Here is a 21908-nt window from a genome sequence, read left to right as displayed (position 1 = left end):
TACTGACATACAAACTTAAATGAAAATAGAAATCACAAAACCAAAGGAAGAAAAATTCCATCAGATTAAAATACAGGCTGTGTTACAAAAACAAATGGCTTTATTAAAGGAACAGAATGAGTAAGCACCAATCTATATCTAAAAAGTTAATAAAAGATAAATGAAGCATTGTACATATAAGTGGAGGGGAGGCATGCTAAGTAAATTAATTACTTAGCAATTTGGAGGAGACTCAACTTAGATACACTAATCTTCTCATCATATCATCTATTTCAAATGGACTAAACAACTGCATATGGTTAAAGGGATCTTGAGCTTCATCTACAATGCTTGAATTTTTTTTACAAAGGAGAATATACTCATGTATTTCTTGTATAATTCAAATTGTATGAAAAAGTAAAGACTTCCTACAAATCAAGAAAACCGTCTCAAAGACCCCACTGAATAATGGGTGAAAACTACAGACCATTCCCCAAAGAGAAAATACAACTATAAAACCAACAGACAAAGAAAACGTTGTCTCATTATCGTGACAATATACAGGTTTTAAAATGTGAAACAATTTCAGCAAATAAATAAACATAGGAACCACCCTGGTAACTGTAGTGAAACCACCACACACAATCATTCTTTATGACCCTGGAAACTGGTTCCTGAATTGTAGAAGGTGTGTTACCAGCTGACATTGCTTACGATAAAGATGACCTCAATTGGAAAGCTGCGTCTGGACCCAGAGGACTAGAAATGCACTCCACAGCTTTGGGCTTTGCTGAGTACATTGCTCATGAAATTTGGACACATCCCTTGTGTGGATCTCGGAAGCTCTGTTTAGGCAGTTGTTAGAAAAGATACTAGTTCCTCGGGGCATGAGGTTTTTTTGGGCTTTTTTTTTTTTTTTTTTTTAAAGCCATGGCGCCTTCCTGCACCTGCCCAAAGTGAATCTTGTCTCCTTGCATCTGAGCTTTCTGTTGTCCGGGATGGCAAAGTTCATAGCTCCACATGTGGACTCCTGAGGGAGAGGAAGGTCCCAGTGTGCAAGCTAGGGTTCCTCCTACGTTCTTTTTTTTTTTTTTTTTTTTTTGAGACAGAGTCTCACTCTATCACCCAGGCTGGAGTGCAGTGGCATGATCTCGGCTCACTGCAACCTCAGCCTCCCGGGTTCAAGTGATTCTCCTGCCTCAGCCTCCCAACTAGCTGGGACCACAGGTGCCTGACACCATGCCCAGCTAATTTTTGTATTTTTAGTAGAGATGGGGTTTCACCATGTTGGCCAGGCTGGTCTTGAAGTCCTGACCTCAAGTGATCTGCCTCTTTTGGCCTCCCAAAGTGCTGGGATTACAGGCGTGAGCCACCGCTCCCTGCCCCTCCTACTTTTTTTTTTTTTTTTTAGTAGGCTAGCGCCAAGCAAGACCCATGATACTCCAGTGAGTCTGAATGATTCGCTGCACATACTCCATGAACTGTAATGCGACACGTGAGTGGCTAAATTTACAGGAATTGCCACAGTAATGGAACAAAGAGCTATGGGAAGACAGAGGAAGCGGGAGACCTTCTAGAGATGACTGAGCTGGGCCTGGGAAAGCATTTTGTCAGAGAAGCTGAAAGAATATCATTCCAGGCATTGGAACGACAGCATAAGCACGAACTGTGTGAATATTCACAATCCATTTCCAGGCTGCCCTTGGTTGCTCAGAATCTGGGTATGGGGCTGATTGTCCTGAGGAAGGCCATCACAGGACACAAGAGCTCCTCTGGAGAGGGAAGCAGCAAGCGCAGAAGGCGAGGGATGTGTGGGCTTTTGAAAAGGGATGGCTTATAGGGAGGGGCCATGCAAATGAGGAAGTGAGTGGGGGACAGCACGACAGGGCAGCTGGGATGAGAAAGAAGGTGAGGGCTTCAGCTGCTGCCCGAGAAAGAGTTTTTCAAGCAGCGTTGCCATTTCCTGCGAGGCTAAAACCTAGAATTGATTTTCCTTATATGTATTTCTGATAGACTGCTGTTTCTTTGAGTTTATCAGATCTAGTAGACACCGAGGCACTCGGGTTCTGGCTTTTATCATGACAATTGTGAAATCCAGACCAAATGCCACACCTACGCTTCCACTTGTCCTTGTCAGCCAGCAGGACCTTCATGCTCCAACCTCACCCACCGGTTCCTTACCCACAACATTTCTGATGACTCACTCAGCTACACACCACATGCTAAAGTACAAACTTGTTTAGAATGCTATATAGAATTTTTTTTCCTGAATCTTTCCAAAGTCCTAATAAGACAATTGGTTGTGAGCTGCCAACTCTTTTCCACATGTCTCCCTTGGAGTCAGTGGCACAGCTGGGGAACACCCAGGGGTATTGTTGCACCAGCCTCACAATTTACATAGCAAGGTCCACGAAACGTTGCAGCTGGAGTGATTCTGGAATAGGTCTATGACTTAGAATACAGATTTGGCTTAAAACAAAAACAATGTGAGAGTCTTTGGAGATTACCAATTAGATAAAAGTCTAGGGTGTTACTAACTAGATCATGAGTAGTGACTAGGAATGATCACCTTGCCTTCTCATATTTTATGTCATTTTATTTTAAATCTTTCTTACCAACATTGAACAGTAAATATGTGTCCCACTTATCATTTTGGCTCAGATGGAAGAGATGAAAAATTGAGCTTCCTCTTCTCTACATTCTATTTTATTTCCCTTGAATCAAATATTAAAAATTTATCTACCTCTTACCTTGCATTTCAATAGTACATTACATTCACCGGTCACTTCCCAGCTCAAATACTCAACAAAGTGAGGACCTATAAAATTTTAATGACATTAGCAATTACTCTATTAATCACAAATGCAAAATCAAAGCTCATACTTAAGTCCTAAGGTGATTTACATCTGAAGTCAAATTTTTAAAATTCTAGATTTTGCTTTTAAATATTTTAATGTCTACATATTTAACAGTAAATATTTTTAATTATTTTAATTTACTAGGCATTATTAACATAATCAATAATATTCATTTTAATTTGCTACAGAAATAACCTTGGAATATTTTGTACAAAAAAATTAAAAATTTTCTCTTTATTCACTGCCTATTTTTACCTTGTTTCCTGATCCATTCTTGACGCTGGAATTCAGTTTCTTTCTGGAGCTTTTTGAAAACTACAAATTGAAAAACAAGGAAGTGTGAAATTGAGTTGGGTGGTATAAATGCACATGTCAGCCACTGCACTAAGTGATTTATATTCATTATTGTAACACTCATACATTGTGACAACCCTGCTCATTTTTTATCTTTATAGATGAAGAAATAGGCTTAGGAAGGTTAAATAAATTGTACAAGGTCATAAAGCCAGGAAACAGTGAAATAATATTGGATGTTGCAAATACAGAGATCTGGCCAGCCTTTCCATTGCCTTCATAACTGCCACATTTTAAATCTGGGTGGTAGTAAGTGAGCAGCTGATTTACTACAATCCAGTTACAATGTATGATTAGTAGATTCGGCAGGCACTACTTTTGCATATTTTTCTTCTCAATTTTAGTAATTTACAGTAAGTACACATGGCAAAACAGTCTCGTGGTTTGTTTCTGAGACACATACAGTCTTTGTTGTATTGCAATCTCCCTCACTGGAGAATTTTAGCAATAAACATTTGTTTATATATGAAAGTATTTAAATGCAGTCTTGCCTGTGGGCTAGGGATACATTTGGTGTTCCTTTAAATTAACTTTCATTTCTATGAAATAAAATACCATGTAAAGTATTAACTGAAAACTGTATTTTTTTTTTTTTTTTTGAGACAGGGTCTCACTCTGTTGCCCAGGCTGGAGTGCAGTGGTGTGATCTTGGCTCACTGCAATTTCTGCCTCCCAGGTCAAATGATTCTCATGCCTCAGCCTCCCAAGTAGCTGGGACTACAGGTGCATGCCAACATGCCTGGCTAATTTTTGTATTTTTAGTAGAGGCAGGGTTTCACCATGTTGGCCAGGCTGGTCTTGAACTCCTGACCTCAGGTGATCCACCCGCCTCGGCCTCCCAAAGTGCTGGGATTATAGGCATTAGCCACCGTGCCCAGCTGAAAATTGTATTTTGAACATTAGAATTCAATTAAGAAACAATTCCTACTACCTTTCAAATGACAACTGTTGTGCCATCGAGTATTTAGATTGAAGGGAGTAGCAAAGCCTGCTGGTTAGTGTTCCACGGAATTCTTACCATCTCCAATGAGAACAACAGTAGAATGGTTAGTTGCTTTTCCATCTTGAAGCTGGAAAGTGTACGTTCCCTCATCCTCATCCTGTAGCTTTTCCATGAACATTTCAATGATGCCAGTGTTTCGGTCAATATGCATTTTATATTTCTTCAGTGTGAAAAGAAAATGACAGAGAAATCACTAAGGCAGATATTTTACTTGGATGACAATAAGCTTGATGAAATAAAAATAAACCCCAAAGAACAATAATTTTAGGCTAGATGCAGTGCCTGTTCATGCCTGTAATCCCAGCACTTTGGGAGGCTGAGGTGGGCAGATCACCTGAGGTCAGGAGTTCGAGACCAGCCTGACCAATATGATGAAACCCTGTCTCTACTAAAAACACAAAAATTAGCCTGGTGTGGTGGGATGCGCCTGTAATCCCAGCTACTTGGGAGGCTGAGACAGGAGAATTGCTTGAACCCAGGAGGCAGAGGTTGCAGTGAGCCGAGATCGCACCATTGCACTCCAGCCTGGGCAACAAGAGCAAAACTCCGTCTAGAAAAAAAAAAAAAATTGAAAAATTAGCTGGGCATGGTGGTGTGCACCTTTAATCCCAGCTACTCGGGAGGCTGAGATGGGAGGGCCTCTTGAACCCAGGAGGTCAAGGCTACAGTGAGCCATGATTGTGCCACTGCACTCCAGCCTGAGCAACAGAAGGAGACCATGTCTAAAAATAAACAAATTAAACATTAAAAATTAGAATAATAATTTAAATAAAATTTCTTCATAACTGAACAAGTTCTTTATATTCTTATACCCAGGAAAAGGGAAATATTATGTGGAGTTTATGACCTAGACCAGAATAGATTACTAAAAAGTCTGAAATTCAGTTTCTTAAATCTAAATAAAGTTTTGTTACCCCAAGTCACAAAATGTCAAAAAGTTGCCTTTGGACTCTCACATTACCTTCCAGATTACATTATTTATTTATTTATTTATTTATTTATTTATTTATTTAGAGACAGATTCTTGTTCTGTCACCCAGGCTGGAGTGCAGTGGTGCAATCTTGGCTCATTGCAACCTCGGCCTCCCAGGTTCAAGTGATTCTGGTGCCTTAGCCTCCTGAGTAGCTGGGACTACAGGTGTGTGCCACCATACCCAGCTGATTTATGTATTTTTAGTAGAGACAGAGTTTTACCATGATGGCCAGGCTGGTCTTGAAGTCCTGACCTCAAGTGATCTGCCCACCTCAGCCTCCCAAAGTGCTGGGATTACAGGCATAAGCCACTGCTCCTGGCCTACATTATTTTTAATGAGTAGAATAATGTAAAACTATAGGCAGCAGAGGCAGGTATCTTGCTCATTCATCGCTATCTCCTTGGCATCTTGCACATACATGGTATATAGTAGTCAATAAATATCTGCTGAACTAATACATGAAAAAAATGCTTCTAAATGTGATTACTTTCTCTTTTTTTCTCTTTTTAGAGACAGGGTCTCGCTCCGTTGCCCAGGCTGGAGTGCAGTGATGCAATCATAGCTCACTGCAGCCTCGAACTCCTGGACTCAAGCCTCAGGCCTTAGGCTCTTGAGGCTAGGACTACAGGCACACACCACTATGCCTCACCAATTTTTAAAAAGTTTTTATAGAGATGAGGTTTCACTATGTTGCCCAAGCTGGTTTCAAACTCTGAGCCTCAAGTAATTCCCCTGCCTTGGCCTCCCAAAGTGCTGGGATTACACGTGTGAGCCACCATGACTGGCCCTATTTGCTCTTAATGAATGGAAATAGCCCTATTAGACTATACTTATTTTATCATATTGTTTAGACAACTTTTTTTTCCCAGAATGTAAAGATAAGTTTTAGTTGCTAGGCATGCAAGCACAAATTCCATGATGAATTTGAATTGGTTAACTTTTGCTATATATAAAATGTCATAGAATGAAGGCTCGGGCCTGGGATGAACTCTGTGATGCAATTCATGCTCCTGAGCCTCCCCTGCAGGAAGTCAGTCTCCAACTGAGACCACATTTTTGCCTAGCATCCCCCCATCCTATCCTGCTCCCCAACAATAAATCACTTGAACGAGAAACTACTTCAGACTCTCTTTCTAAGAAACTTAAGAGAGCAGCTGCATACCCTCAAGGCAACATGTGTGCACGCTTGAACACGTGAAGGGGAGTACGTCTATATGCACATATGCGTGAATGTTCACTCAGTGGCTGCGGGGTGATGAGTGAGGCCAACAACACTTTTCCTTCCTCTCCCCTGGCCAGGTGGTGATCACAGCAGTCGAGGGAACATTTTGAAAGTGGAGAGGAGACGGGTCGCAGTGGATACAGGAGTCAGGAGTGACTTGTTCTAGTCCCACAGCAAGTCACTCTATGCACTGGAAAGGACTATACTGCATACTCTCCTAATACTCATGGTACTCGTTTCCCTCTCACTAACAAGTCCTCAAATGTTTTAAAAATACATCTCAGTGAAAAGGGAAAGGGTTGCTACTAATGGCCACAAACCACACCTCCTCTGCCCTTTCAGTTTCCCATTTACACCCATGATAGCACAGGAGATGGTCAGTGCCCCTGAACCCCCAGTTCTTCAGTACTACTGGGCACTGGCCTGATCTTGATTTGACTGACGTCTGTGGGGAGGACAAATAAAGCTTAGATGTTGTAACTCTATCTACAAAAACTATGTTTATGTTAAAAGGAAAGGAAAGAGTATTTTATATATATATAACATTACCTATGTAAATATGACTCAAACAGACGTACACACAGAGAAGCATAGAAAAAAGTCCAAAAAAGTATATACCAATATGTACATCAAAAGCCATAAGAAGTGTTACAGCTCTTTTAGAATTTGTCTAGCAGGCTTTCCAGTTTTTGCTGGAAAGACTCCCCACCAACACCACCACCACCACTGAGTCTTTAATGCTTTTTACAAAAGGATGTATTGTGTTTTTAACCAGAAAAGCAATGAAAGGTATTTTTATCGCATTTTTCAGAGCCATTGGGACACGAGGCCTGTTCTTCATATAATGAATCAAGTCCGTGCTGGGGTGTCCAGTGTGAGTATGATGTGAATTCAGGTTAGGGTATGGGCTCCTCTGCCTCCCAGGACAGCCTCTCTGTTTTCATGAGTGATCATACATCTCGGTTTGCCTGAGACCGTTTTGGTTTATGACTGTTTATGACTGTTGTCCTTTCATTCTCAAAGCGTCCCAGTTTGCATAATATGATATAGTCAATCTGTATTTTCATTTCACAGTTTTCACTTGTGAGAAGGATTTAAACTCTCCCACTCCACCACCCAGCGGTTTTTATAACAACATATCCACATCCACATAAGGCTTCCTCAGTGTATTCTACAACGACACATTAAAAAGTCTAAACAGTGTAAAACCTACCGGGCCTTCAAAAATTTCCTTCTCGTTAAATATGTAGTTGACTTTGGCATTGCCAGACAGCTTCTCAGCCTGCATCCAAAACCGGACCTGGCCTTTCTCCAAAATTTCAACTGCCAACTCTGATTTAACTGGGACAGCTATGAAAAGTAAAAATAGACACAGTAATTATATTGGTAACCAATTATATTGGTACTCATTTTCCAACAAGTGAAAAAAAAAAAAACAAAAACCACACAATGGAAATGACAATGTAGCACCTGCTTCTCGCAAAGCCCAGAGGCAGTGAGAGTTGCAGGGAAAGGCTTAGATTAAAGACAGAGGGACTCGGCTCTGATGCTGGGACTGTCACTTAGAGCAAGTTGTTCATTCTCTTTGAATCATAGTTGTCTCAACTGTAAAAATAAGGAAGATGAACTCACCTCTAGGGGCACAGGGGCACTTGTAGCCAATATCTGTAACTTTCTACTGTGGCTTTTGGTTGGTGTTTTTTCTTTTTCTTTTTCTTTTTCTTTTTTTTGGCAACAGGTTCTCGCTCTGTTGCCCAGGCTGGAGTGCAGTGGCATGATCTCGGCTTACTGAAACCTCTGCCTCCTGGGTTCAGGCGATCCTCTCACCTCCGCCTCCTGAGTAGCTCACACAACAATCACGCACCACCACACTCGGCTAGTTTTTTTTTTTTTTTTCTTTTATTAGACAGAGACTCACTATGTTGCCCAGGCTGGTCTTGAACTCCTAACCTCAAGTGATCCTCCTTGGCCTCCCAAGGTGTTGGGATTACAGGTGTGAGCCACCTCATCTGGTTGGCATGTGCTGTATTTTAAATCAGAAGCTTCCTAAACTTATGTCAAATGTAAATTAATATTTCTTTGTATTTATTTTAAAACTACTCTTTTCAAGTTTCAAGGGATGATTTTCTTTGCATTATTCCATATTCACTACCAAGTTTGGTGTGATACATTCATTCCAATGCAGGACTGAGAGGGGGCTCAGATGTCATCTATTGAGGGGGTTTCAAGGTGGAGAGAAGGTGGGCTTTGGAGTCCCACCAAGATCTGGACCAGTTACTCTCCTCCCTTAGACCTTGTGTCCCTCACCTGCTAACATGAATGTGCTATGAAGAGTAAATGTAAGGCCGGGCATGGTGGCTCACACCTGTAATCCTAATACTTTGGGAGGCCGAGGGGGGCGGATCCCTTGAGGTCAGAAGTTCGAGACCAGCCTGGCCAACATGGTGAAACCCCGTCTCTACTAAAATTAAAAAAATTAGCCAGGCATGGTGGTGGGTGCCTATATCCCAGCTACTCAGGAGGCTGAGGCAGGAGAATTGCTTGAACCTGGGAGGCGGAGGTTGCAGTGAGCCGAGATCGCGCCACTGCACTCCAGCCTGGGCAACAGAGTGAGACTCTGTCTCAAATAAATATATAAACAAACAAACAAACAAACAAATGTAAATATAGTAAGAGAACACATTAAGGTACTGTGAATAGTGGTCTGTGTTCAAGAAGGTTGGTTCTCTTCCTCCCCTCACTTTACTGATCTCTTTACAAAATCTCAACTGCACCGCAGGAGACAGTGGTAACACGTCTGGATGGTGGAGCTGAGAGCAGGGTCACTCCCTCTCTTCTGTCCCTCTCTTCTGTATTCCTCTTGATCCTGGTTGTCCACACGGTGGTTTTCCAGTGTGAGCAGGATGTCTGAGTGCACCAGGGCAGCAAGGGCAGAGGCTAAGCTTCTCCCTTACAGGACGCTCATGCTTGCTACAAGTAAGTCTTGAGGAGAGTAGAAAGTACAATTTCTTCTAAAAATATCTGGAGACCTCATTCTAGGAAACTTACTATGTGAGTGAGGAGGTTACCTAAGAGGCCCAGAGTGGTGAGGGAGGAGGAGGAACAGGCCTCCTGGAAGCCTCCAGCTCCCCTAATGTTCACTGTCCTCCCTGAGTCCTGAGAACATTGTCTGGGGAATGCTGGCCGCCTTGAATGTCCACAGTGGGCACGGAGCAAATGTGGCCGTGCCTACATAGAGATAGCCCACGTCATGGTCAGGGGAGCAGGCTCCAGAGGCAGACCACCTGGGTTTAACCAGCTGTTTGCAAATGATCTAGTTACTTAACCTCTCTGGGCCTCATGTTCTTCCCCTCTAAAATCAAATCACCACAATACCAACCCTTTTAAGGTTATTGTGGAATTCAAATAATATATCCTGCTTAAATATTCTATAAAGAGCCTGGCATATAACAAATGCTCTATTAATGTTAGCTGTTAATATTTTGTTATTTCTCTCCTCCTCTAGTTGCTTCTACAACACCCTAGAAACACCATTTTTTTTTTTGAGATGGAGTCTCACTCTGTCGCCTAGGCAGTGGCATGATCTCGGCTCACTGCAACCTCCACCTCCCAGGTTCAAGAGATTCTTGTGCCTTAGCCTCCAGAGTAGCTGGGATTACAGGCGAGAGCCACCACACCTGGTTAATTTTTACAACCACTAATTTTAGAATATAATATGTTGACACCTAAGAGGACACACCAACATATCTATATTTATGTATACGTGCTTGTGTATGTCTCCTCACATACAGTACATGTATACAAGAGGGGTAACAACCGGTGTCTGCAAATGAAGGGCTATTATGTAGCATGCTGATAACACCAAAGTGTACCCTCCCCCCACACCCCCCAAAATACCTTGAATTCTTGGTGTATGGATATATATTCAAATAAGCTATCTTTCCACACTGCAATTTAGTATCAATACTGGCAAGATAGACTAAGTTGATTTCTATTTTTAGCTCTGTGCATTTCTATTTTCCATTTACTCAGCTCTAAATTTCCTTAGGCTCTTTTCTCTGGCAGTTAATGTGCCTCAGTGAAATATGTTATTTGTAGGTTTAAGGCACATATTTAGTGGTTTTCAAAATAATTTTGAAAACAGTTTAAAATAGGAGAATTTACTGTGCCAAAGGATAAAGGAATACTATACTCTTTATTACGTTCTCTAAGAAATAAGACCGTTTGAAACTTTACAAAATCTCAAGAAAACAACTTCATCAACATGCCAGCATTTACAAAGAGAAAGTGGGTATGAATCAAGAAATTGCATGTGCTACTTTGATCCTACCACCAGACCTCTGAAAATATTCACGTTGTGACCTCATTGGTCTGATAGTGGTAGGGGAAAGAAAAGAGCTGGAGCTTTAGTATTGAAAAATGTTGCTTCCTTGGGTTAACCAAAACACCCTTGGGTTGGGGGCTCTGATACTTGCATGTCAGAGTTTGTTATTTTGTGATTTTTATATTTATTTTTTGTGACAGATTCTCACTCTGTCACCCAGGCTGAAGTGCAGTAGCATGAACACGGCTCACTGCAGCCTGCAACTGTTGGGCTCAAGTGATCCTCCCGCCTCAGCCTCCTGAGGAGCTGCGGCCACATCTGGCTAATTTTTGTATTTTTGTAGAGATAGGGTTTCACCATGTTCACCAGGCTGGTCTTGAACTCCTGGGCTCAAGTGATCCTCCCGCCTTGGCTTTCCTAAGTGCTGGGATTACAGGCATGAGCCACCTTGCCCAGCCGCCATGTCAGAGTTTTCATCACATTCTCAGGTTCTCTCTACCAAAATGTGACACTGGGTCTCTAATAAAAGGATACCTGAGTTTGCTGCTACCCTCTCTCGTAGCACCAATAATCAGAGTTCTTGGGTTTATGCAAGATAAAATATCTCAGTATAAATGATAACAACATCAGGCAATGCCTACTGCCTGGATTAATTCTCTCTCCAAGTCCATATGAACACTGAACTCCAGGGAGGCCTGGGCATCTTGTGCTCAAAAGTGACACCCCATCTTCTCTCATCTCCACCCTTTAAGCTGAATGTAAATGTTGTTTGGACTAGTTGTTGTCTAGACACTTAATCAATGTTTATTATCTGACTAGATTAGTAGGTGCTGCTGTTGCTGCCCATTTCTGTCAATGTTCGAAAGTAGAAAGTACAACCAACTTAGGTAGCTTGGAGACTTCTGCTCTGGGCAGCAGGTTCAGGGATCACTGGTCTGTTTCCATTAATGTTTATATTTTTCCCGAATAGTTCATGGATTCATCAATACCATATTTATTATCTCTTACAGCATTTATTTTATTTTAATTTATTTTTATTTTTTGAGATGGAGTCTTGCTCTGTCACCCAGGCTGGAGTGCAGTGGCACGATCTCGGCTCACTGCAACCTCCGCCTCCCGGGTTCAAGCAATACTCCTGCCTCAGCCTCCTGAGTAGCTAGGATTACAGGCGCCCGCCACCACACCCGGCTAATTTTTTGTATTTTTAGTAGAGATGGGGTTTCACTATGTTGGTCAGGCTGGTCTTGAACCCCTGACCTCGTGATCCACCCACCTTGGCCTCCCAAGGTGCTGGGATTACAGGTGTGAGCCACCGCACCCCGCCCTCTTACAGCATTTCTATATGGGAGATGCTATAAACCATTGCGATAGCCATTCCTGGAAAAGAAACCAAGGCACAGAGAAATAAAAGTGAGCTGCCCAGGCGCACAGCTTCAGTCAAAAGTCCGGAACAAAGAGATTCCAGGCCAAACACTTGCAATACACTTCAGTACTTTCCATAAACTTTTTCAAAATTAACATTTGAAACCTCACTCATGATATTACTTTTCCAGTTTTATGGTGAATAAGCATACAGATGAGAAATGGCTTGCCTAATGCCACATGGTGGCATAGAGGGTTCTTCCCTAGAATTTAGAAGTCTGCGCCCTACAGTCACGTCTCATGGGCACTCCACTCTGCTACTTTGCTGAACAAAGTTGGGTTAATTTTTGTTTTTAGAGATATGGACTCGTTCTGCTGCCCAGGGTGGAGTGCAGTAGCGTGATCATGGCTCACTGCAGCCTTGAACTCCTGGCCTCAAGTGATCCTCCCGCTCTGGCCTCCCAAAGTGCTGGGATTACAGGTGTGAACCACTGTGCCCAGCCAAAGTTGGTTTTGAGAACATTACAGCTGAGGCCAATATCATCAGCACTCAGCCTCACTATCAAACAAGTCACTCCTTGCAGATGTAAGAGAAGGTCTGCAATTCGTTCTAGAGCAGTGTGTGTGTGTTTTTAAATTACAGTCTCCACTGGGAATTTACTAAAAGTGAAGGATACTCTTCCTAGAAAAATGCACATATATAAATATACAAAGGCTGTTTGTCCATAGTCTGGAATAGGAATATAGTTTTCTGGATTCCTGAAACTCCTTTATTAGTGGAGGATTTATATTTTAAGTATTAAAATTTCTGATTTAAAAAGAATGAGTGTATACTATCACTTTCTACTTGTTTTCTCAAACTCCAGGGTGTAACTTTCTGGACGCTTCACTACCTTGGCCAGTGGGTACTAATGGCAAGAGATCCCCCTATCTGGCCAGTGGAACCTTCCGAGGGTCATTTCCGACTTCCTTCTCTTCTCTTAGTGTCAAGTGTGGAATTTAATCTTTTATGTAGAAGGTGCTTTATTGAAGGGTTGTACATAGTTCAGAGGGATTCTTTTTCTGACGAAGGCACGTTTGCCCAATTTTCCAGGAGTTGAAAGTGGTAGGCACTGTCTTTATATTGTCTTTATTTAGAGGTATGATTCTTCTTTTAAGTGCCAGTCTTACTTAGGAAAAGATTAGTTTGCATAAAGACATATGAGTGAATATATCCAGAAAATATATATGTAATTCCAACATATGTGGGCAAAAAGTGAAGAACTTAATTACTCAGATGTTACACCTGTGTAGCCTGACACTTCGCCATGTAATGGAGCATGGGATATATTTTCTATGTTAGTATCCTTGGTATCTCTGGAGAACAACGGCAAAGGAAAAGGCATCACTTCTAGAAAGCACATCTGTAGCTACTGATGTGTGTTCCATTATATGTTCTCAAGAGTCTCTCTCTTAATCCCATCAGAGCTGTCACCTGATCTATTCCAGAAGTTGCTGCCTAGTAAGACTGCTAAAATCTGTGAATGTACTGTGGATACTTACTTGGGAACTTGTGGTCATGGCTGAGAGCAAGTAAACGTTTCAATTCTGTAGGGGGAAAAAGAAAGCAGTTAAACCTTAAACTACTAAAAGTCAGTTAAGAATAATTGAGAAATCAAAGCAACATTCGACGTGTGAATGCACTGGTTTTAAACTTACCTTCCTCATCTATTAAGTAGCTTGATGCTATTCCATCAGTGTCTGTTACATCGCAAGAGTAGATACCCAAGTCATCCATCCCAAGGTCTTTGAAGGTCATTTTTGTCCTTCGGAACAAAATATTTTTCTTAGAAATGAGGCTACGTGGGATCTGTGGGCCTGTGTTTCCCCTGAATCTGGGCATTTGTGTATGCTACTCCTTTCATCTGGACACCTCCTCTCATCTTGCTGAGCTACAGCCTGCGTGTTCTTGGTGTCTCAGGTTCAATGTCATTTACTCTGGGAGGACTTTTCTTACCTCCTTCCAGGGGGTGATGGTGACGGGAGAGTGGAACTGGCACAAATCCCACATGCCCAAGCTATGTTGCTTATCAGTGCATATCCTGCAGAAAAATATCCAGCTGATCAGTCCCTGCTGGGAGCCAGACACTTCCCCCGCCAAGGGCAGAACCTGCTGTTGGTAACTCTGGGTGCCTCTCCTATGCCATCTTCTGCTCTTCCCTTTTCTGAACTTATTATAAGCATCTTGAGCTCAAAGCATCTGTATTCTCCGCACTGTGTAATCCCTGTGCCTTCAGAGACAGGAACTGCTTTGTTTACTGTGTCATCCCCAGCACCCAGTACCTTGTCTGGCACATAATATGTGTAATAAGTAAATGAATGGCTCAGTGGGCGAGTTCATTGTGTTTTCTAACTTTGGCAAGCTATATTGCTAGGCAGTGTCTAAGATCAACCAAACATTGAAATGTTAAGTGTACAAACTGGGAGAAAAATTTGTCATTCAATTATCTTTTCTTGGGGCAAATGTGTTTTATGTCAAGAAATTTACAGCATAGTGGCAGAAAAGCATCTTTTAATTATATTCGGTATTTCCTTGTCATTCTACAACAAAATTGCTAGTTTTTTCTTTGTTTCTGAGATATACTGGGCTTCATTGTAATAGAAAAAAGTACGTTTTGTAAAAGTACGTTTTGTAAAAGTACTTCATTGTAATAGACAAAAATACCGTGCTTTATCAAATATTTTGCTTTATCATATCAATCCAATGTGGCTGACACTATGAAAATATAAAGCTTGGTAAGCTTTTGCTATAAAGCAAAGTAAAAAGAACACTCAAAATCTTGGCGCTGAAAGGAAACTATAGATCATACAATTCCTCCATTCTCCCCATCCTCATTTTATAGAAAAAGGAATCCAAGGTTTATGGAAGTTAAATAGCTGCCCAAGGTTATATAGCCAGCTCCTGGTAGAGATGGGCCTAGAGCTCGTCCATCTTATACTTCCACATAGAGCTTTCTTTCCATGTACTATTGTGTCACTCATGAGTGATGATCAAAAAAGCAGAAGAGATTATCCTCAATCCATTTCATTTGCCATAACTTGAACCAGCAAGTTCTTCCTAGCCCCCTATAAGTATCCTCATTGTTACTTTAAGATTTCAAAATTTCATAGATAATGAGAATCATTATTAAAGCTGATCTTTATGTCAATTGAATGTTTCTAATAGCATAAATGAGATAATAAATAAGAAAGCACTTTAAATGGAATAATGTAAAAAGTATTTCATAAGAGTTGTTAGTATTCATTTTATTAGAGTCAGGGACTCACTATGTTGCCCAGGCTGCTCTTGAACCCCTAGGCTCAAGTGATCTTTCTGCCTCAGCCTCCTGAGTTGCTAGGATTTCAAGTGTGAGCCAATGAGCCAGTCTAGGATGTTCTTTTTTTTTTTTTGAGACAGAGTCTGGCACTGTCACCCAGGCTGGAGTGTGGTGGCGTGATCTCGGCTCACTGCAAGCTCCGCCTCCTGGGTTCACGCCATTCTCCTGCCTCAGCCTCCCAAGTAGCTGGGACTACAGGTGCCCACCACCACACCCGGCTAATTTTTTTTGTATTTTTAGCAGAGACGGGGTTTCACCATGTTAGCCAGGATGGTTTCGATCTCCTGACCTCGTGATCCACCTGCCTCGGCCTCCCAAAGTGCTGGGATTAGAGGCGTGAGCCACCGTGCCTGGCCTAGGATGATTATTTTTAAGGTTTAAGTTGGTTATTATTTTCTACAATACCAGATATAAAATATAAGTGACTTCATCCTCTTATTCCAAGCAATTTAAGTGGAAATCAAAGAGCTCGCCTCATTCTCCTACAGTGAAAAGGAAACCCATGATTGTGATTGACATAGCCCTTACTTGTTGCCCTTGCTTTCGACTTCTAATCGTGGAGAGTCCTCAGTGGATACATAATCTTTGGACCAGGAGAACTCGGACTTTGGAGTCATCTTATCACATTCGAAGTTCAATGAAATGACTCCATCATCATCCACATTTACAACAACCTCTTTGGTTCCTACAAGATCAAAAAGAAGGCACTGATACATCGTCGAGGAAAGCAACCAAGTAAGAATTTGTTACCTTGAGATTCTTTACTTTAACCCTAAAGTAGGGCCCTGAGCCTAGGTCAGGGAAAAGCTTCACTACTCATGCGGATGGACAGTCCTACTCCACAATTCAACTTTTATGCCGTAACACGAAATTAGATGGTTGCACCACATTTCTTAGGTAGAGTCAACACCATGGACAGTATTGTTTGTGATGTGACTGATGGTACAGTTATGGGAGTGGATTGATTGCAATAAAGAGACAAGGCAGCTTTGGGAAAAGGGAAAGTCAATTGATTTTTATCAGACCCTAATTCATGACTTTTGTTTCAATAATATCCACATGCAATCAGTCATCAGGAAAGGGTAGAGATAAAGAACTCGAAAGGAAATTGAATGGGAGAAAGTAGAGAGACTAAGAATCGCCTATATTCACATACTCAAAGTCTTTAAGTCATTTAAGAGCAGAGAAATATATGGATGCCTGCTCTGTGGATCACATAACCATAAATCAATTTAAAGATGGCCCTCTAGATTAGAGTGATAGCAACTGAGAAATGACTATTATTGAACTGCATGGAAATTTAAATGGAAATGAGTTTCAAGAGATTCAGCTCTTTCAGGAAGATTGGTTTTTGGATTAAAAAAAAAATTCAGTTAGTGTTTTGAGTTATTCTATTTTTGAGAGTTATAATAAATTGCACCTGCACCTAATAGAGAATTTAAGGAGAATTTGTACAGCATATGAAACATTCACATCTATGCCTAAATCCAGTTGAAAGGAGTAAAATGCTCTACTCAGATTTATACTCATTCAATTGCCAGTCTAAACTTGGTTTGTTTCAGTACATTAGGAAAGATATATTTAAAATATATTATATTTAATCCCAGAAAAGTGCAGCTGTATTTTTTAAAAAAGCATAAAAAAACCTTCCAAAAGGATTGAATGTTTTCTGTCTGGATTGTATTATAAGAGGCCAACATCCTGGCCTACTGTCCGATAAAACTTGTTAGTGGAAAAAAATTGCAAACGTTTTCCCAAGGGAAGGCCAAGAGGAAACCGGTGCCCAAATGGTGCCTGGCAGGATAATCTTGGTTCCTGAGCCTGATAGTTGATCTAACTTGTGTCCGTACAGATGGCAGTGTATGTTTCAACTATAAACTTCCAAAAAGTGATTGTTAGCACATGCAAAGCTTAGAGAAGACTGGTACTAGAAAATTTTTTTAAATTCCTTTTTCTTAAACAAAGGGCGACTTTCATATTTGGTTACATAGATAAACTGAAATAATAATCAATTAAAGGCTTAAGTATTCCTTAAGTTAATTGTCTGCCATACGTTACTTTTAAAGGGCTATACGTATTCCATTGTAAGTTGCAGCCCACATTTTATTTCTATTCCTGACAACACATGACTAATCCTCACACTCTATTTTCGTATAATAAACGTTGAACAGATGCTCTTATTAAAACTTAAGAAAAAGCTAACACTGAAGAGTGTTGAGGTTTAGACTGTATTATAATATACAATTTGTATGACTGAGTCACAGAAAGAATGTAAACAGAAATTTTTGTATATCTGTATTGTTACGGAGAGAAAAGAAGTGAGGTAATCTCGCTTTTTGCATAATCTCTATTTTGGAAGCATGACAGATTGCTCATATTAATCATTCATTGTTCTATCTGTAATCCCTTTTTAAAAGGAAGTGAATCATCCATATGCTTGTTGTTTATTACATTAGAAGTATGACAAGTTTACAACAAAAATATTGCTTAGGTTAAGAATCTTGATTGTGAAAGATTTGACTTTTCTGAAAACAAAATAGCCACAAAACAGAAAGAATATGAACAATTTAATCAGCTTCACCATTCTCTCAATGCTGTAGATAACTTTTGTACTGTAACACCTCACCCATTTGGAACATTGCCCAAAACCAAGAAATAAGGAAAATAAGCCTCTGATACCAGTTCTGATGTGACAAAGTCCACACACTAGTATGCTGCACACTCACCAGGGAATTGGAATCTTTTTTTTTTTTTTTTTTTTTGAGACAGGGTCTCACTCTGTCATCCAGGCTGGAGTACAGTGGTGTGATCTTGCCTCGCTGTGGCCTTGGCCTCCCACGTCATCCTCCCACCTCTGCCTCCCACCTCTGCCTCCCAAGTGATCCAAGGGGTCACAGGTGCATGGCACCACACCTGGCCAATGTTTTTGCATTTTTTGTAGGGACAGGCTTTCGCCATGTTGGCCAGGCTGGTCTCAAACTCCTGAGCTCAAGTGATCCACCCGCCTTGGCCTCCCAAAGTGCTGGGATTACAGACATGAGCCACCGTGCCCAGCCTTGGAGTCTTTTTATACTTTGATTGAGATAATTCTAACAAGCCTACTTGGTTGGTTTCCCTCAGTAGATTAAAAAAAGAGAGGGAGGTAAGAAGCTACTATGAGCAGGAGCATTGAGAATAAAGAAAATGACAGCAAGAGAAGAGGGAGAAAAACTAAAAAGTAGGCACGAAAACATTATTTACTATAGGGGTAGATAGCTTCTCCACCCAATAACAACATTGCTGTATCACAACACTGTATTAAAGAAAGGTGACACTTATGGCTCTGAGTCACAGAAAAAGGTAAATAAGATTCAGTATACTGCATCCAAGAAGGATGAAAATCACTTATTAAATTGCATAATTTATTTTAAAAGGATTTTCATCAGAAAGTCTTAAATGGAATTTTAAAGTATTCATGCTTTAGCGGTAAACCCTCAGGCGAATGGAACAAATGGTCATCTAAAACAATAATTTGTTCAGGTTTTTGAATGGCCAAATTTGGTCCCAAACCCACGAAACTTGGAGAATAAGAAAATCCTGGCCAGGCATGGTGGCTCATGCCTGTAATCACAGCACTTTGGGAGGCCGAGGCAGGGGGATCACTTGAGGCCAGGACTTCAAAACCAGCCTGGCCAACAAGGTGAAACCCTGTCTCTATTAAAAATATAAAAATTAGCCAGGCGTGGTGGCGCATGTCTGTAATCCCAGCTACTTGGGAGGCTGAGGCACAAGAATCACTTGGACCTGAGAGATGGAGGTTGCAGTGAGCTGAGATCGCACCACTGCAGTCCAGCCTGGGCAACAGAGCAAGACTCTGTCTCAAAAAAAAAAAGAAAGAAAATCCTGTTTAGTTTTTGTCTCAATTGCCTCAGTTACTGAGCAAAGAATATAGAGCTGAATCACTGAAGTACATTGGTCCTTCATATCTATGGGTGCTGCAACCGTGGATTCAACCAACTGTGGATCTAAAATACTTGGGGAAAAAACAATAAAAGTAACAACACATCAATAAAAACAATGCAAATTAAAAAACAATACAGTATCCCAACTCTTTACATAGCATTTACATCATATTAGGTATTGTAAGTGAGCTAGAGATGATTTAAAGTATAAAGGAGGATGTCTGTAGGCTATATGCATATGCTATGCCATTTTATAAAGGGTCTTAAGTGTTCCTGGATTTTGGTATCCACAGGGGGTCCTGGAACTGATCCCCCAGGATAAAGAGGGATAACTGTATTATGAAAAATAAACTTTATAAAGCATTTCAAGATCTTTTGTGAAAATATGAAATGAAACAAAGATGTTGCTTATTTGCCTTTTTAAATAAAAGATGTTATTTTTAGGTTCCAAGCCACATCTGTGTTTCAACTTCAACCTATGAGTCGCACATCATTACCTTATAGTTGAGTTGTAACATAAGAAATGGGATCATGTATACTTTTAGAAAAGAATGTGGAAATTTTTTCAAAGTCTTACATTAAAAATTGTAATTTAAAATTAGGTAATTGGCTGGGCTCACTGGCTCACGCCTGTAATCCCAGCACTTTGGGAGGCCAAGGTAGGAGGATGGCTTGAGCCCAGGAGTTTGAGACCAGCCTGGGCAACAAAATGAGACTCTGTATCTACAAAAAAAATTTAAATTAGTGGGATGTGGTGGCTGACACCTGTAGCACCAGCTACTAGGGAAGCTGAGGTAGGAGGATCACTTGAGCCTGGGAGATGGAGGCTGTGGTGAGCAATGATCATGCCACTGCACTCCAGCCTGGGTGACAAAATGAGACCCTGTCGCAAAACAAAAACAGACAAACAAACTTAAGTAATTGCTAGGAGAGAGCCAAAGAGGTAAGGATTAGCTGTAATATCAATCAGTATCTAAGAGTTTCCCTTATCTGTGAAGCTTTTCTTGATTAATTATGTCAAATCAGTATATCATAAGCAATATCTGTAGTGGGTAGAAAAGAGAGGCATGAACATTTCTTCAATTTATGCACACATAATTGTGGGTGATACTGGTGGATTTATTAAATAAATGAACAATAAAGGAAACAAATAAAAACTATTAAAACTATATTTGGCACTTAAGGTTTAAAAATTTCTTTTTTTTTTTTTTTTGAGATGGAGTCTCACTCTGTTGCCCAGGCTGGAATGCAGTGGCACGATCTCGGCTCACTGCAACCTCTGCCTCCTGGGTTCAAGTGATTCTCCTGCCTCAGCCTCCCGAGTGGGTGGGACTACAGGCGTGTGTCACCACGCTGGGCTAATTTTTTATATTTTTAGTAGAGAGGGGGTTTCACCGCGTTAGCCAGGATGGTCTCAATCTCCTGATCTCATGATCCGCCCACCTCGACCTCCCAAAGTGCTGGGATTACAGGCATGAGCCACCACACCCAGCCAGGTTTAAAAATTAAAACTGGATAAGAGGATTATTTGATTGGATTTTCATTTTTCAAAAAGTTGCACTGGTTGTTTAGTTTATTGAGAATAGGGTTAAATTCCACAAATGTCTTTTATATTTCCCTTACATATTTACACATGCCAGGGACTGGATTGAGATTTAAAAAAAAAACCAGCTTTAAAAGATAAATGCCAGTTTAAGATTATGACATTTATTTTATTGGAACCTGTCTTGTTAAAGCTAAAGTATAACACCAATATTTTGATAAAGAGGCAAGAGGAAACAAAATTACCAATGAAACCGCCTTTGCAAAATTATGACATAGTTGACTTCGTCTTGTTTCTGACCTCCAAGCTGCCCTTGGTCATTCCTGAGCATAGGCTAAGCTAACTTTGGGAGAAGGTTAGTTTATAGTTTAACTTGAAAGCAAGAATGATAATAGTCCTCTCTGTTCAGGGGCTGAAACCACTAATGAGAAGTTACAAGACAGGTGTAGTTTCTATTATCCCTTACTGCTTAGATGTTATGTGGCCAGAGGTCACAAGATCTGTGAGCTTCCCAGTTGCTCCTATAGATAACATCAGTATTGTAGAACCTAAGATTGTTTTCTTTTAGATGTTTTTAAGACTGACCCCACCCAGACTCCTGACTTGTGACTCAATTTACTTTCCCATTATAGGCATCTTGGTCTTCTAAGTCACTCTTAAAAAAATGCCCTTACTCAAAGAACCTCTGAGCCTTCAGGGAGACTGATTTGACTGATAACTCTAGGTCTCTCGCTTCAGCTGGCCTCAGGTCAATTAAACTCTCAACTGCAATGCTGCAGTCGCAGTGGATTGATTTTGTCTATGCCGTGGGAAGGGAGAACCTAATGGGCGATTACACTAACAAAGAAAATATTCTAGTGGCAGTGGGTTTCCTACTTAATTTTATACTCAGAATTTGAAGCTGGATCTCCTCCTTGACAAATTTGATGAGGAATTAAAGAATTATTTAAATAAGGGTCCTGTACATAGTAGACAAAAAATTCTATTGCAAT

At 40.8% G+C, this 21908-nt stretch overlaps 1 protein-coding gene and 1 non-coding gene across 8 annotated transcripts in view; one reads left to right on the top strand and one right to left on the bottom strand.

Annotated features, from left to right (window-relative positions):
- MYOM1 (myomesin 1) overlaps window positions 1-21908 on the bottom strand; it is a 183136-nt gene that overhangs the window by 19621 nt on the left and 141607 nt on the right. For all 7 annotated transcript variants that reach the window (XM_063653453.1, XM_054460362.2, XM_054460363.2 and 4 more), the window contains 7 exons: window positions 15961-16117; window positions 13775-13881; window positions 13619-13663; window positions 7604-7740; window positions 4210-4354; window positions 3093-3152; window positions 2730-2797 (listed from right to left, as the gene is read on the bottom strand). In XM_063653453.1, the coding sequence (XP_063509523.1) occupies window positions 2730-2797; window positions 3093-3152; window positions 4210-4354; window positions 7604-7740; window positions 13619-13663; window positions 13775-13881; window positions 15961-16117 (719 nt within the window). The remainder of the gene's footprint in view (window positions 1-2729; window positions 2798-3092; window positions 3153-4209; window positions 4355-7603; window positions 7741-13618; window positions 13664-13774; window positions 13882-15960; window positions 16118-21908) is intronic.
- Window positions 7034-7095, top strand: LOC129019191 (U7 small nuclear RNA). The gene has a single exon (XR_008495537.2). It is a non-coding gene; the product is annotated as a U7 small nuclear RNA (small nuclear RNA).

This window comes from Pongo pygmaeus, chromosome 17 (assembly GCF_028885625.2).
Source record: "Pongo pygmaeus isolate AG05252 chromosome 17, NHGRI_mPonPyg2-v2.0_pri, whole genome shotgun sequence".
In the NCBI taxonomy this organism is placed as follows: Eukaryota; Metazoa; Chordata; class Mammalia; order Primates; family Hominidae; genus Pongo; species Pongo pygmaeus.
The sequence above is the reverse complement of the archived record's forward strand: the minus strand, read 5'-3'. Positions and strand labels throughout refer to the sequence as shown.